Genomic DNA, 17,300 nt, shown 5'->3' with positions numbered 1-17,300 from the left:
GATTAGAAAACAAACTGATTTAGTGTCTTCCCAACTAATAAAGTACTCAAATTCTGGAAGACTCTTTCCAGTACCACTGTTAAACGCCCCAAGGGTAAGCAGACATCAGGTTCTCATACACCTGACGAGTCACTGAAAGTTATTCTCTCTCCATTACCACCACATCCCTTGCTCCTCTGTTTATCACAATACACACATGACGGACTATGCTTCGGGATTGTCTAAATTTGTAGTCGATTCACCACAAGCAAAACGTTACTGATACTAACACACCATCTGACAAACCACACACAAGCTTCCAGACTGGCTAGTTAGACAGGTTCAAATCAGAAACTCACCTGGCATCCCATGCGATCAGCCCGATCTCATCAGCCACTCATTGCCATAAGCCAGGCAAGGAACACATGAGCTGACAGCCTGAGAGCTATGGCTGCACCAAGGGCTCAAAGCTTCAGTTCTTCAGTGTAATTTTCATGTGAAATCTTGAAATAATTATTTATATTTAAGATCTCTTTTGCTGAAGGTCCTCCAATTTTTAGCCTACTTCTTAAAATTCAGATGGGGATTCTGCAGCTTGATAAGCTTTAACTTCTTCATCTGTTGAATGGAGAGTTCTGGATACGGAAAGAAAAAAATACTCAAAAAACCTCTTCATGTCTACTTTAATGGACTAGACCGCTCTTCCTGTGAAAACTACTGATGTTCAATTTAGCATGATCAGATTTGTTTTAAAAAAATATAGAGATTTATGTTTTCATTTCCAAATCATCTTTACTGGGAACAAAATAGCATGGCAGTATTATTGGGGAATGCTGTATTATTAAAACTATAAATCCCTCCAAAATGAAAATAAGTCATCTTATTTTTTTTTCAGTGTTGAAAATGGTAAAAATGGTTTCCTAAAAGTTCAGTAGACAATTTAATACCTTATTCGACTAAAGTAAGTGTTTTGTTGCCTTTGTTGCTTGTGGAGGAATAATGGGTACTCTAAAAGATGTACGAGTCTGGAAAGCCAATGTTCAACTCTTCTCCAGCAAAGCGGTCAAATTCATGTCTTAAAACCAGCATGTGCCCAAAGTACCCCAGCTTTAACTGGATTTAAATGCTGTCTGAAGCATCCAATTAGCAGGTCTGCTTTCCTAAAGCATCACTGAAGCGACCCAACAATTAAAAGGTGCTCATATACCACACCAGAAGATGAGATCAGAATTTAAGTAATGTTCCTAAATTAATAATTAAATTGTCCACAAATGAATGAGGGTTAAGGGCATTTTTCTGTTTGGGGTTTTGTTTGTGCTGTGTTAACTGTGACAAAAAAAAAAAAAAAAAGTCTTCCTACTACTGAGTTCATTTAGGGCAAAATTTTCAGAGACGTGCATCCACAGCATGTGTGCGTTACTGCGCCTAATTAGAAAAACAATCAATCAACTGCTGCTCTTGCTCAGAAAAGGTACAGCAAAATTCTTAGTCTAATTTCCAGCAGAAGAAAACCAAAAAGGTACATTATGACTGTCACTCCTCCACCCACCCCTAGTTCTTTCAAGGTATTCTTTCATACTTCCCTTCCTCCAGCTGCACGTGAAGATAACTCCTTCTCTTTCTCTTTCTATTTTTTTAATATATACGTGTGTGTGTGTGTGTATAAAGAAGCTTTTTTTATTATATATATATATTTATTTAAAAAAAAAAAGTCTATCACTTGTTATTTATTACTCTGACACACTTAGGCTTTACCATTACTTTCATTTAAATTACACAGCCAGGGAAGAGCATGTGTATTAGCAAGACACCCAACCCTTTGTTTCAGTCCTGCCCAAGAACTCAAGCTGGGGGAGCAGCCGTAAGGCAGCACACCTGCCCAGTTTCCACCAGTACCCAGTGCTGAGAAATCCCATTGCACATGGGGGCACCAGCAAGCAGGTCACAGACACCACAGCTTTATGGAGGTCATGGCAAAGGCCTCCATCCCACCAAAGGAAAAAGAACAAAATATTTACATGTTAGCTCTCTGGCTTGGAAGAGATGAAGTACACACACACATTGTTTCCTACGCAGTAAATGGACACCGATTCAAAATCCGAATGCTTTAAGTAAATGGTTCAGTGTGCACCAAGGTCAAACGCGTCTCTGTTGTGTGACCACTTCAATGCGATTTGCAAGCTCGCCTGTGCCTCCGTGATAAGCTCCAAACACATCCTAACCTTCCTTCCAGCACCGCTTCAGTGTTTACACCCCCACTGCTTCAACTGCTGCTCCAGAGCCCCCCGCCGAACCTCTGGTAGGCACCTCTTCCTTTTCCTTTACAACATGTCCTTTTTCTTACTGCTGGTTTTGATGGTTTTCCTTCCTCAGGTTTCCCACTCTGAAAGCAGCCTGCCCCTTTGTTTTCTCCTAAACTCCTTATCCTTCCGGCTGGCTGCAGAATGAGGAAGCAAAGAAATGGAAGCAATAATGTATCATAATTTAGCAATGGTGCAGCTGGTGTATAGGCTCAAGAGCCGGTATCTGTCGCACGTCTACGGCAAAGATAGAGAAAATATTTTTTCTTGTCACTTTCTCATCCAGTAGGTGAAAAATACCAATACAGAAAAGGTTGAAATGCAAGGAGAAAATAAAGACCAATATCAAAAGGCAGCAAATATCTGTAACTCTGTCCCAAGCACTGACGTAAGGGATTTTGCAGCATGAGGAAGAAACAAAAACACATCTGCTAACTTTAAGTTGGAGAAGCTATGAAGCAGATTTGTTTCCATTTCATCTCCATATGATTTGGGTGCTCAGTAGGCATCTGTGTGTGCTTAAGGACAGATTTGCAAATGAGCAGTGTTTTGACCTTGGTAGCACCTATGCGGAGCCCAAGCAAAAGCTACTCCGCATTTACTCCAGCATGTGAGAGGACATGATTTGCTGTCATCACAAGCCTCCCACTCCAGTCTCTCATTCTCTCCTTGCCAGAGACCACACGCTGATTGCTCAAAGCAAGGAGATCGGAAGGTAAGACACCAGCTTGTTTTCAGGACAGATATGCAGTATAAAGGCAGCAAAAAAGATATGAGCAAATCAGTTAGGAAATCTTACTCAAACAGCTGCAGAGAGATAGAGACTAGCCGGCTGTAGGAGCTCAGGAACGGTGGGAGCAGAGAGGACAGAGGACTCCAGTCTAACCTCGCTGGTCCTTTCAAGCATGGGACTGAAGAAGGACCCCTGCCAAAACTTTTCCAAATCTCCTCTCTTGTTTTTGAAAGCAAACCTGTTGCGAGCAAGATAAAATTCTGTTTACTGCTCTGGCCTCCGCCTTTCCCCCTGTGGGGCAGGAGGGCATGGGTTTGAGCACATGCATTGAGTAACAGTGCGGATGGCAGACGAGGCTCCAAGACGCTGGGGGCCGTAGCCCTGACAGGGTGGCCTCCAGGGAGAGAGCTTGGGCAAGTGCTCCAGGGGAACTGCTGCCTTCTCACTTCCCAGCTCTCAAATGCCTTATGTACTGCGGCCATTCATTTCTGAATATTGTTCCAGGCACCTGTAAAGTCTCATGTGAAATGTTGTACCCCCACTCTGGTCATCTACATTCAAAGAAGAGGAGCTTAAACTTCAAAGTTGCAAAGAAAGGTTACAAGAATGATTAGAGAAATGGAGTCTCTTTGAAAGAGAGAAATGTCAAGATTTTCAAATATGGGAAGGGTAGACAGATAAAGAAGCAGGCAGGAAGAAGAATTACAAACTATTTCAATCAAAGGGCAATGTTTCAGCTGGAGACCAAGTATTTATACAATGGTTGCATCTAAGTGGTTGCATCACACTGGAAGTCAAAATGAACGTGGACTCTAGAATGAAGCTCTGCAATGGTTTTCCCATATTTATAAGGCAGAAAGGGAGCAACTTGTGGTGTTTGAAGACACCATACAAAGCTGATGAAAGAAACAGTTTAAGTGACTGGCTCTCTGAAGAAGGCTTGAAACAGGACTGGATCAGTTTGTTTCCACTATTTTTAATCTTCTACAAATACTAGATTTAGATCTTCGTGAATCATTTGGAGAACTCAAAACAGAAATCTTCCTCCTCCCTGTCCATGCTTTCTTCTCTTTCAAAGCCCTAGGGAGCAGCCACAGATAGGCAGAAAGTTGGGTAGGATGTGTTGCTCTTCTTAGGGCAATTATATGGACAGCAGCCCAAGTGATGTGCCCTGCTCATGTTTGATCTTAAATCATTTACGAAAATTTGGTGTGGCAGGAAACTCTGTACTGTGCCACTGCCTCATAGCCCAGTCAGAATGCTAGGAGGTGTTTTGCTTTGTTTTTTGGCATCCCCTATAATGAGGTATAAAGATCAATTCCAAGGTTAATCTACAAATATTATCTAATATACACTATGCAAATGAATAGGCCTAAGACACTAGCAATATCCTCAAACTCTCCTGCTCTGCACTACGTAACATTATAGTTGCACTATCTGATCTTTTATTACAGGTTATCAAACCATACTACATTGTTAAGAAGCACACCATCACCCATAATATGTGGAGTTCATATTCTGTGAATACTTCTAGGCTTAACACAGTTGTTGCTGTTATGGAGGAGCATACTCAATGACCCAATGGTTCCTCCTAGCTCTATACTCATAAGAATATACAATAACAGTGATAATGCAGTGTGACTTGAGAGTCCCTAGCTAACAGTTACTGTGACGCCGACTCTCCTTTTTTACAGCATGTGCTATGTGGAGGTGTTAAAGCAAAGCAATTTAAGTGCTACTATACATTTAACAAGATAAAAACAAGCAGTGAACATTACCACTCTCGATGCATCACTGGAGTTCAAAGGCTTTTCATTATCCAGCATATTTCACTTACTTTTACCTAGATAGTTTTAGAAGTGCCTTTCAAATCACATCCTCCTCTATTAGAGATATTCAAAAGCAATCCTTCAGTTTTCTTTTAAAGGCTGTACAGCACTGAAACACATGGATGTAGTCATCTTGGTGATGGGCATGACTCCCACAAAGCAACACTCCCAGAGCGCTCACCAATTTTATTTCAAGTTCACACATGCAGTATCTGGCTGTTTAGTGGAATCTTCCAGCCGCACCTGCGTACACTGCAGGGAGAGCTGCTACTTCTGTTAGCAGATGGCAGCTGACCATTTCCCTGTGTTGTCCAAATGGGAACCAAATATCCACAACAATGACTGAAATTAGAACAATTTTACAGGAAGCATTGGAGAATTAAGTTAAGAAATAGCTACAGAAATGACATTTAATTTCCTGTTCACTTCTCTTCCCGGCTTTCACTTACACATGGTGTTTCCAACCAGGTTTTTATAATTCACACAATAGGGATGGTCTACCTTTAACAGGCCATGGGTCATTATGCTGCAGAGCACACCTTTGAGGAAGGCTTCTGGTTCCTCCTCTCTCCTCTTCTTCCAATACTGCTTTAAAGGAGCATTGCCTGAGAGGGTCTTACACGCTTCCCCTGGGAACTGAACTATATGGCTTGTGCATCTGTCTGGGAACCCCCCAGGGCCACTCCTTTCTGCAGGCAGCTAGAAGGCATCTCTGTCCTTCCACAGAAACGGCAGGCAAAGTCTTTGCCTGAGATCAGTAACTCAGGAGAAAGCCCAGGTTCCTTTACAAAAAAAACCCCAGTACTCACGTAAGGAAAGTATGCCATCACCCTTCTAGGATAGAAGCTGCACTAGCTGGTGTTTGTTTTCAAAGGCCTTGGAGAAACCTGACTCGTGGAAATGGTCAAAGCCAATCCTTTGTCAGGAAAAGAAAAGCACATGCTGTGAAGTTACAATTAATAACACACAGCAATTCTCATGTTTGTTGCGGCTTACTAACACTCATTAAAGCCTGGGAAAACTCTGCAATGTCTTGTGGGGATTAGGCAGCTAGGGTGAGATTTTTTTTGTTGGTAGTGGTTTTTTGTTTGCTTTGTTTGTTTAAATTGAAAGGTGGAGCAGCACAGATGAGGAATATACTTGGACATAGCTTGTCCAAAACCTAATGACAGAGAGGGGTTTTGAGAACAAGTCCCCAAACCTCACTCCGGTGCTCAAATCACAACCACCCCACTGGAGACATGAACATTTCTATACTCTGCTTGTGCTCTAGCACCAAGTCCACTGTCCCTACAATATGCATGGTCCGCACAATAAAAAGGAACAAGGGGTCAGTACCAGTACCAGCCACTTGCATGGCAATACTTGGTTAGCAAGAAAACTTTAAAAAAAAAAAAACCACACCAAAAAAACCCAAAAAACCAACCAAACCAAAAAACTGCACAGACTAACAAAATGTGTCTGTATTTCATCGATCTACTCAAGGTACAAATTATACCTCTGAGACCTCACCAGGTAGAAATCAATTTAGTTAGTCCCCCAAAGCAGGGCAAGAGGGAGGAATCAGTGCTGCAGGCATACAGGCTCCCTAAATTGTTCCATTAATGCATTTGCTGGCTCAGTCTAAACAACCCCTTCCCCAAAGTTGTGAGACTTCAGATATAATGAAAAGAGGCAGCCATGAATAACGTAAAAACCACACAGAAACAGACACAGGAAGACAGAAAGATATTTACAGTTTTGAAGGTAAAAGATAATAGATGCCAAGGTAACAGCCTGACAATATCTTCAAAGTGTCTTTGGAGAGGCACTAAAATACACTATTCAAGATGTTAGCAAGAACATAACTCTGGAGAGATCTGAGTCTTGCTACTATGAAAAGCTTCCAGAGTTAGAAGAATGAGAATACAGCATGCTCTTCAAGGCAAGAGTGCAAGCACCTACTCCTGGTTAAATATTCAGAAATAAAATAGATAAGCCTTCATAAATATTCAGTAGGGACAATCTTGCACACCACAAGGACTTGGGAGAGCGTAGATGACCAGCCATGTCTTCACTACCTCTTACATCTGCCACTAAATTAGGCTCGAAAAATCTAACCAGAGCTGAAGTGGGGACATCTATGGAAATATTCCAGCACTGATACAAAAAAAGCCTACCTGGAGCAGTAAGAGGTCATTTAGCTGATTTGTAGGCTGGATGGCTCTAAACCACTTCCTCTATTTATCTACAGGAGAGATGCAATATGGACAGGGGCTATGCAAACCTTAGGGAGTGAACAAAGAACAGTATTTTGGAACTAAAATTCAGCTTACTTTCTCATAAAGCCCTGTTGCAAATGGCACTGCTAATAAGATGGATGACTAATGCTGGGTGACTCTGGTAATTGGTAACTAGATCTGGGAAAGGACGGTTCAGAGGATAAATCGCTCTCAGGAGCATGAAAACCTTTGGTTTCAGACCTTCCTTTCCACATATTTCCCAAGAGACGCTGGACAGAACACATGGTGTCTCACAAATTTAAACAGCATTTAATGTCACAGATACTCAATTCATCTGATTATGAACTTCGTCCATTTGTTTAATGTTTAGGTTATGACTGAGCTTTTTGGTTATCATACTATCATGAGCCTTTCATACCCTCCCTTTCATACTCATCGACATCACCCACCCACCCCCCAAGAGTCTGGGCATTGCTTTGGAAATTCTTACGTAGCGTTAACTTTGTTATATTTCTGGATCAAAACAGAAACTATGGAAGTGACTAGCTACAGCGTGTTCCTTGGTGGCATTGTCTTTCTTCTAGAGAGGATTATACATGCTACGTATAAGAAGCTTTAAGCCCTAATGAAGTATAAGAAAATTGAAAAGAATTGGAAATAGTTTCTCAGAGAACCACCTTAGCTTTAAGCTGGCAAAGGTACATTTCACAAAGGATACCCAGAGGCTGCATGCACTGCTGAAGTCAGTGCTGTAAACAACTGGCTTGAGCTAGCACAGCTTTGTGCTCAGAGACAAAGGACCTTTAAAACACTGTGGTTTCTTAGGGCAAAAGAGTTCCTATGCATTTAACAAGGCTATATACTGGTCATGATCAGTTGACCTGAAGCTCTCTTATCAGTAGCGTTCAGCAGTGTAGATGGGACTGTTCCAACTCAATACTTTTCCTGTCTGTTCTTGCCAAGCTGGCTGGTATTCCCTAAGACCTTGATTTCCCAGTTCAAGCAAAACCCCAGCTCGAAATCTAAAGCCTGGCAAGTAAACTCACACATCCTGTGCTTCAGCACACAACAACTGCAGATTTATAAGCTAATTCTCTTGTTAAAAGCACGAAAGACTGGCTCCATGCGGTTAGGACTCAGCCTTATGGATCACACCATAAAGACAACTACACAATTCCCAGCTGACTTCACATTCTTTTCTGGCTCCTACTGAATGGGAAGTGAGGATTGCCCAGATCCCATTTGTTTATGCAGCCCTCATTTACACTTGGACAGAACACTTTGATGCCCAAGCTTCCTCTATGCTTGCTCCCCCGCCTTTTTTCTTTTTTTTGACATCTCATGAATTTTTAAAGTTAGAATTATTTGCCTGCAACACCTGAGTACCCATTTGATTACTTCTTTTTTATAATGGCAAGTGTTTGAATAAACTCCAGTGGGAGCTAGTGACACAAGAGGGGTTAAACATAGAAGAAAAAAAAAGGGTGATTTTTTTTTGTTTGCAGACATAGTATGGAATAACAATTTTATTTGGCAGAAAGATACTCTAGCACATCAGAATATAAAATCTAACTCCTTCCAATAATTTAATCCAAGCTTTTCCATTACTTCAAAGAAAAATTAATTTAACCTGAGGATAACTAAACAAAGCATTTCAGACTTCTGCATTACAACTGCTACTTACTGTGCGCCACCAAAAATATCAATGCAATAACTCTCCTTGTAGAAAAGGCACAAAACCAAGAACAACCCTGGACTACACAGGAATTACCTCGTTACACATTATTCTGGTCAACAGAAACAGGAAAGGAAAGCCTGCAAAAGTGGTTTATCGTTACTTCCATTCTGTCTGCCACAGAACATCCATTTTATGAAGAAGTGTTTGCATATGTTCTCCTACAACCTCAGCTGGGCCTCTGTTTTCTATAGGCTCAGAGAAAGCCATAGCGGTGGCATTGAGGCAGAGTCTCTGTATTGTTCCATAACAGAAGCACACTTGTACAAGGAAAAACATAATTCCCACACGTTACCAGAGGAGATGCTGAAAACTTCTGCAATTTGGTTATCCAGTTGTTTTGTGTTGTGACCTACTAGAACTAAGAGGTTTTGGGTGGCATTTGGAATTAGAAAATGAAGTTGAGAATGATTCACACAGAAATGTCTGGTCTGTTACCAATTAATTATCAAGGGCTGCCAACACATGACTGACTTTACATCAAGATACAATCAAAGGCCAACCACCACTCATTAACTTCTAAAGATTATCAGCAAACAGGAGGCAAAACATGTGACAACAAATAACATTTGTGAACCTCAGTTTTCCCACTCTAAGAAATCCAAACCACCGTGGTTTTATTTGTTTACAAGCTTTTGGAAAAAAAAAAACTATTTTGCACATCTCAGCAGAAAAGAAGATCACAGCCTCCAACTCCACCTGCCAGGGCCACCTGGAGTAGAGCTGCAGCACTAGGTTGGGTCAAGGCACGGAAGCAGGAACTGGACAAGCTCTGCTCCTACCCCACCTTTCTGACAACACGAGAAAGCTGCCCAGCTACGTGCTGTAATGCTGAACCCAAAGCACAACCGAATCAAAGATTCTGTTGCACTTCAGTTTCTGTTGAGAGGAAAATACTTCGCTTCACTGCGACAACGCAACTAAACGCGTACTTATCAAATGCTGGTATCACAGTAATATTACAGAACAGCCCAGGAGAAGAAATTATTTCTGACCTGACCATAAGATTTGCATTATATGCAGTACTTAAGACATAGTCTCGGAAAAAATGAGAAAAAGCAAATGCACTAAAGCAGATGTTCTGTGGGAAATTGCAGCAGTATGTGAACATGTTACTAAGCAGTATCATAATACAGATGAACAGAGGAAATGGCTAAAGGTTGTCTTAACTAAAGCATTTTTTAGAACATGAGTGCATCACTTCATGTTCTTTTAATGTAGTCTATGTATATGCAGTATTTATAACAAATATCAGTGGGACAAAATAATACCCATCTTAGAACATCAAAATATTGGTTGGCATAGCTTAGAGCATGATTTTTTTTTTTCTTCAAGTACTGTAGGAAAAGGAAAGAATGAGAAAAGGGGGAGGGAAAAGTTGAGAAGGTGGCACAGGTTCTTCACAAACAAGCCTCTCCACTCTTTGTACAGAGACTTCAGTAGGAAAATATTTATAGAACTAATATTTAAATAACTAGAGGATAAAACTGAGCAAAAAGCAGCACTGTGTTCACAAGGACTGTCAAAAAGCCTTGCATGCCTTCTTTTGGTAAAATTACTGCACTAAGTGAATGAAAGCAATCCAATAGATGCCATTTTCAGCAGCCGCAGGTCAAATGCATGCAATACTTTCAATTAGCAATGTATGAAGTACATCTTTTCGTCCCTTGTCCTTAGCGGATATTTCATTCTCACTCACCTACCTTATGTCAGGACACACCTTTTCAGAAATAACAGCAGAGATCAATACTAAAAAACATGAGAATACGGGTGTTGCACTCAACTGGCTGGCATTTAGACTTACAAATATTTCTCCCCAGAGGAGCCTATCTAATTTCTGTCCTATGGAAAACTGCTGTTTTTCACATGGAAGCAATACTCTCAGAGGCAACACACAGCTGTTTCAATGGTATTTAATTTACCTGAGAGATGAAGAGTGTGAAAAAACCTGAATCAGAGACGGAGATGGCGCCAAGACTGCAAAACATGATAGATGTAAAATAAATTCAAGGCTGTGCACTAGAAGTTTTTCTTCTCCTGAGATGGATTATTAGGAATACAATGGGGTTGGCAGCAATTTATTCATCTAGTATGTGCCCTTTTTATAACTTTCTCCTCTCAGTGCTTTGCTCTTCACTCTGTCTTTAGAGCATGTCCTTTCAAGGAAATTGTCGGAGCTGACAAAGCTGACTTGCCATCTCCAACCAAACACAGCAAGAAGAGTCTATACACTTCTCACTTCTTTTCTTGAGTAATCTACAGAAAGCCTTTACACATAGTATATGATAGATATTTTTATACAAGCATATTTTAGTCTATGAACTTGCTTTCATGAGTGCTAAAAGTCGCGCAGAGAGGAGGCAGATGCTGTTAAAACCTTCAGACAGAGCTCGATGGCATACCTCAGCTCTGACCTGCAGCCCAGACAGCTACCACAGTTCTGACCCCCTGAGTTAAATTTATTCCTGTGACACCTTCTCTTATTCTTGGACTAGAAAAAGCTGTTGAAGGCCAATTCTAGTCCACTCCTCCACCACTTCTTTGACATTGTACATCACACCTAATTTGCAAGCTCCTCAATCCTGTTATTCCTCTCCTGAGACTCATTTCAGCAGACTGATGTAGTGCTGAGCTATGTACTACCTAGCAACACAGAGTATGTTGCGAAGTAAAACCAATTAAGATCTCGTCTAGAATCACCAATCTCATTTCAGCTGGAAAAAAAAAAAAAGCATTTCATATCAGATGCTGCACTTCCAACACATTACTAAGAAAATGGCTATAAGAAAGTGAAGATTTGAGGGTGGGGGTGGAAGCATGCATAAACTGCACCTAAATTCGTAGTTTGGGTTTTGCATTTCTGCTGTTACTAGAGGAATACAGCTTCAGGATAACTACAAAGAAATACCATTGGTGTGCACTTTTCAGACCCACAGTATTCTGGCTGCCACTGTAAACCCATGGCCCACTGCACTGATCTTGCAGCTTAGCGTGAAATCTGTTGCCCTTTTTCTTAAATACAACAGATCCTGCAGGGTTTGGGCAAAGGATTCTTTCCATATCACTAGACCGTTTTCTGCCTCAAACAAGCTGAAATAAGAGTTAAACACAATAAGCTATTCCAGCAGCTCTTCTGCAGATCAAACGTCAGACAGATGACTGTACCACTACTGGGTTCCCCAGAACACTGACCTACCTGGTCTCATGCTAGCACATACTTCAACTATTTAAAGATTTTATTATTATCTAAAATACTCAGACATAGGATTTCTTCTGCAAAAAAATTTCAAATTACCATCTACTATCAGCATGTCCCTATCCACAACTGTTACCATTTCAGCTTGGATATAGCCACTGAAAGTTTACGGATATTTTAAAAGTATCATGAATAATCATTAATGCAGAGACCCTTTTCTTCTGATAGTCATTAGAAATTCAAATTCCAACAATTCCAACAACTGCCAAGCTCACTGCAGTCTCATCTTAAGGGAAAGCAGAGACAGAACTGACTGTCCCCAAAGAGTTATCCAGACAGCTCGCCTTTATAAGGTTGTGACAGAAGTGACAGAGCCAGAATATTTTCTAATAAGAAAACAGAAGCTTGAAATCACAAAATATACTCAGTGTTTGGTGCAATCATTACTGAGGAAGAGGAAAACAATAGGATTTTGATTGCTGTATAAATCCACTAGTCACGGAAGACAAAGAGAGGGAGGATATGTAAACAAAACAAAATGTTTTAATTTTTAGCTCCTAAACCAGGGATTGCCGGTCCTGAAGCTTGAGAAGAAAGTTTTGGCTATTCTCTTTACAGTCTCAAGGATCCACACTGCCAACATGCTGTACTGCCCTTTTAGACAAGGCGTTAAGAGATTTCTAACTGCAAGAGGAGACACTTACTCCAAGGACCAATAATTTAACAAGTCTCAAGAGGCCATCTCATTATTTTATACAGAAGGTTATATGGCCCTGCCTGATACAAACAAGGTACTGGACTTGCACATTATGATGCAGGATGAAGATACAAGAAAGAAAACTCATCCATATGCATTTTTAGGAAGAGCTAGAAGACGTCAGGCTTCTTCTGAAGGCTGTTCACAGGTGTCAGATTGTAAAAATACTAAGTCATTGATCAATTTTATGATTTTATAATGGGAGTATCACAGATGAGTTAAAACAAAGTGTCTGTATCAAACACCAGAACTACCGAAGTGAATGTTCATAGTTACGGTAGGCCAGCGCCATTGCTTTCAACAGTCTCTTTCCTGTTGCTTCCCTAAGGCAGAGAAAGAATCAATGCAGAAGGTAAAAGCCTAGATTTTCACCTTTTCAAGTTTAAAATAAAAAAAAAAAAAAAATTAAAAAAATCACTTGAGCTCTCATCTACTTCTGTGTGCTTCGTCAGAATCCTAAAATTCTATCAAACTCATTTACATACCCAATGTTTGACAGTGCTTGTCAGCATTTGGCAGCCAGTAGGTTCTGAACCTTTACCATCGGCTATTAACAGTGCCTAAGTTGTAATAGTTAAACTTCAGAAAAGAAAGCTAAAACTGTTTTTCATAAGTTTGGACTCAAAAAAAGAAAAAAATATCTTTCCAGAGTCCTCAGAGTATGGGCTCTTTACAAAGCAGTCCGTTACCTACTTTTGACAGCTGAGAAGGCAATTTACGCAACTGAGTTTCACAAAGGAGCCGACAAAGTTGATTCTGACGCAAAAGAAATTAAAATGTAGAGACTTGAAGTCCTGATTGATACAGTGAATTGAAAACAGCAGCCAACTTAGCTGACTGTGCAAGACACTCTGCTTAAACAACACTTCAAGTCATTTTAATGAACATTTCAAGGCATCACCACCAGCAGCAAGCAGCAGGAGCCTTGCAAGCGATATGGAATCCGTTAAAACTCTATTTATATCCTACCTGTAGAGTGACAATATAATCCCATTCTTGCTTTGTACTGACGCTTATTACAGAGACAGTATTACGTGACCGCAGATCAGGTTGTCACTGGACACTTGCATGCAGTTGGAATCTTGGAAAAGGTAAAAAAGATTTGTTTTTCCCTCAAAAACCATTGCTTTTATTTTAAATTGGGTTATTTAATCGCTGCTGCAAGAGCCCAGATAAGACTTATTTTGATAGAAATGTACTACCACTGTTCGTAAGGTCGATTTTCAGATAAGACACAACCTGAAGGAGTTTAGAATCCAAGTGTACGCATAACTGAACATCAAGAGATCCTATGCAATAGAGACTCACAAAACAGGGGAAAGACACACCCTAGAAAAGATGGCAAAAAAGCTCTTACGAATTTCATTCTGTATCAAGACCGAAATCTCGCAAGTGTAGATTGTAGCCTTTGAACAAAGGAAGATAGTATCAAATCTACTTCTGATGCAATCAAGATCATCACAAGTTAACCCTTAGTGAGAGTAATTAGCTCAAAAGTGGTATCATTATGAAACCAACATTCTGTGAGATTACTAAATCAAACCACTTCTATGAACACTGGTTAAAAATACCCAGGACTGTTTATAATGCTTAACAGTAGGTCATGGAACTGCAGCTGTACAACGTCCTTATGCAGTCAACACAAGGAGATGAAGAGTCTTCCAGGAGACAGCCCAGAACAGTTACATCAGGCTCATGCTTTATCGTCTCCCTCGAGAAAACCTTCCTCTTTCCTTCCACTGATGGTACAGAGTCAAGGCAGATAAGGCAGCACAAAGGCAAGAAAGCTAATTTGTTACTTAAGACGACAAAGTTCCATCTTAAAATCTCGTATTTGCCAAATACCAAAACATCAGGACAGACATACATTGGTAGCATTTCGGAAGAGACATGCACATAAATTAGAGATGGCCACAGCTTGAGGAGTTGGGCAAAACTAAGACAGAAGAAGCCTTCGTTTTCCTATCTTTGATTATTTTTTTTAGATTTCACCTGCTTCACAGGTGCTCAGAGCACAAGCACTTTCCTTGGTAGTGATAATAACCCTGTATTTTGGCAGCCAGAGACCATGCTGTCATGAGAAGTCCCCAGAGAGCAGCATGGTACATGGGAGCATCTAGAGGCTGCAAAAAGTCAGCATGTACTTTACTTGTCTGTCTTCTTGGGGTTCAGTGATTTGTTAGTTACAGACAAGCTGTAACCTTCAGAATTAAAGTTCATCATTGCATCTGATATTTCTCCTATGGGAGGAGCTTGGAAGACCTCTTGGGTGAAAGGTCTTGCATATTTGTCTGTGAAGATTCTATCCCTTTTTGCAGTTTGGCTGCCAGAAGCAGTAACTTGAATCTGACTGGTGAACCAATGCTTGGTATCATAATCGGCAGCTACCTGTTTTTGGGGCTAATTTGAAAAATTAATGAGCAATTTCTCTGCATAGAAGTCAGAATGAATATCATCAACTGACTGATTACAATGTGCTTTCCTTCCCCTCACTCACAGCTCTCCCAACACTACAGTATCTCCTTAAAATGGTAGCATGATGTCTTCCACTCCAGCTACTGAAAAAAAGTGATCCAATGTTCACATGAACACAGACTGTGAATAAGCAAAGGAGGATGCACTTCGTTGTAAGGTGCAAAGACAGAAGTAGAATCATTAATGTGTGCTAAAGCTCTTATCATAGGTATCAGCAAGAGAAACAAGAATAATATGGAAGCAAGGAACAAATTACAGTTTATAAAAAAATACGGCCATGAACTTCTAATATTGATTTCTAACAATGCAGTAAAGCAGATTTGTAAGCCTATATGCGATACAAAAGCCAGTGCCACCTATTGTGCTAGATATTGCTACAACCCTCTACTCTTCAAGACACATGTGGGAAGTGTTGCTATAGGTACTCGCATGCACATGATCCCATAAAACAGAACTACGTAGAGTTTTTAATAGATCCCTGTTAGGTGGCTGCAGCCTTGCCCCTGCAGAGAGCTGGGGCACAAGAAGCTAATCTGCTCTAGTTCAGCTCACAGGAGGTTCTGTGTCAATGGAATTTTTAAGAGATACAAATTAAAATTTATGTGTGCCCACCACTGAATCATACATCTGCCCCAATACGTACCAGAGACTTTGAGAGATCCAACAAGGCTGTTCCACAAAAGCATCAAAATCACGTATTTTTGACTTTAAGGAACAGCACTTACCTTTACAGAAGAAGAGAGAGAAAAAAGAAAAAAAAAGGCGTGTTTGTGTTCAGTCTACTGACTCTACTGACTAAAAATCTACAATGCAACAAATGCAGTAGGTTTGGTTACAGCGTATGTTCCACGGGACCTAAGTATGACCTGAAGCTCTCCAGTATTTCATGGGCAAGCAGAGCAATGGAGTGTGGTCTCACCTGTGTATTGCCTTTGCTTGTGGGTAAGCACTTCTGGAAACAGGTGTGAAAAGGAACGCTGCATCCAGTATACAGATTTCTCTAATGTGAGCTTCTAGAGTCAGCAGCAGCAACAATCTGGTTGCCACATGAATGCAGATAATTCTACAAGAGAAACAGAGCTGCAGATTAGGGGAGAAGAAAAGATTGAAAGCTTTCCTTTGAAAGCTGTCCCTAATCTACTTGTTCATGGAGGAAGAAAAATTAAAATGCAGCACATGAAGTCAAAGTTGTACTTTGGTACTTTCCCCAGTGTGTTTTGAACTTGAAACAGCGGTTGTTGGACAGCTTGTCTTCACTCTCCCCAGTCTTTGGTAGTACCATCTCTGATTATACTGTCTCCTTTAACCTCTTCACTTCATATCTCCTTCAGCTTTTGACAACGTCCCTATTTAAGTCATAGCAACAAGCATGACGTGTAGGAGGCCGTTAGACAATTGCTCAAGTCACTGCAATCATCTGTCCCTACACAGACCTGGAAAATCACCTTTGGATCCCTTAGTCAGTATATGTAGAGTTGTGCCCTGAAGTAACCAGGTCCCGAGAGCAGACGCGTACCGAGTGATGCTCAAGCATCAGAAGCCACAGGATCTCAGGTTAATGGAACCTCTATTTTCACACACGCTGTGTCGTTATCACTTTCCTCCTTCATCTTCCTGTTAGCATGCAATAGCAAACAGCAACCTATTGGAATTCATAAAGTAAGTCAATCTTCAAATTCTTGACTCATTTGTGTAGACCTCACAGGTTCTGACTGCGGTCTCTGTAGGGAACTAAAGACCTGCACTCCATTCTATATTATTAAACACAAATACATAAATGCTGCCATTTGGTCTTAAAGTGATGATGGCACAGAAACTCAGTTATTTGTGTTGCTGCATAGAAAAGAGTTGTTTAACAGGTAGACACATGAAGCTGAGTTAAAGACTCCGCAGAAGTCTAAATTCACCATTTCCTCCTTGTATCCATTTAAACATTTTGGAAAATGGTTTGTTTCATGCTGTAATATATCTCCTTCTCCCAGATGAGAGACTTCAGGTTAGACAAGCAAGATGATTGCCTCAAGCATCTGCCAAGGCTTCTGTATATCCAAGCCTCCCACAGTTCTCCAAATAT

The 17,300-nt window shown here is 40.6% G+C and overlaps 1 protein-coding gene across 7 annotated transcripts in view; it reads right to left on the bottom strand.

Annotated features, from left to right (window-relative positions):
- LOC128908193 (transmembrane protein 263-like) overlaps positions 1 to 17,300 on the bottom strand; it is a 206,020-nt gene that overhangs the window by 137,127 nt on the left and 51,593 nt on the right. For 2 of the 7 annotated variants that reach the window (XM_054197869.1, XM_054197870.1), the window contains one exon: positions 16,146 to 16,289. The exons of 3 other annotated variants lie outside the window; for them this stretch is intronic. In XM_054197869.1, coding sequence (XP_054053844.1) covers positions 16,146 to 16,209 — 64 coding nt within the window. In that variant the 5' untranslated portion in view covers positions 16,210 to 16,289. Of the gene's footprint in view, positions 1 to 338; positions 615 to 16,145; positions 16,290 to 17,300 lie in introns of those variants that run through there. 2 more of the 7 variants (XM_054197871.1, XM_054197872.1) reach the window with 2 other exon arrangements.

The sequence above is a fragment of the Rissa tridactyla genome, chromosome 4 (assembly GCF_028500815.1).
Source record: "Rissa tridactyla isolate bRisTri1 chromosome 4, bRisTri1.patW.cur.20221130, whole genome shotgun sequence".
NCBI lineage: Eukaryota > Metazoa > Chordata > Aves > Charadriiformes > Laridae > Rissa > Rissa tridactyla.
This window is presented reverse-complemented; position numbering and strand designations above follow the sequence as displayed.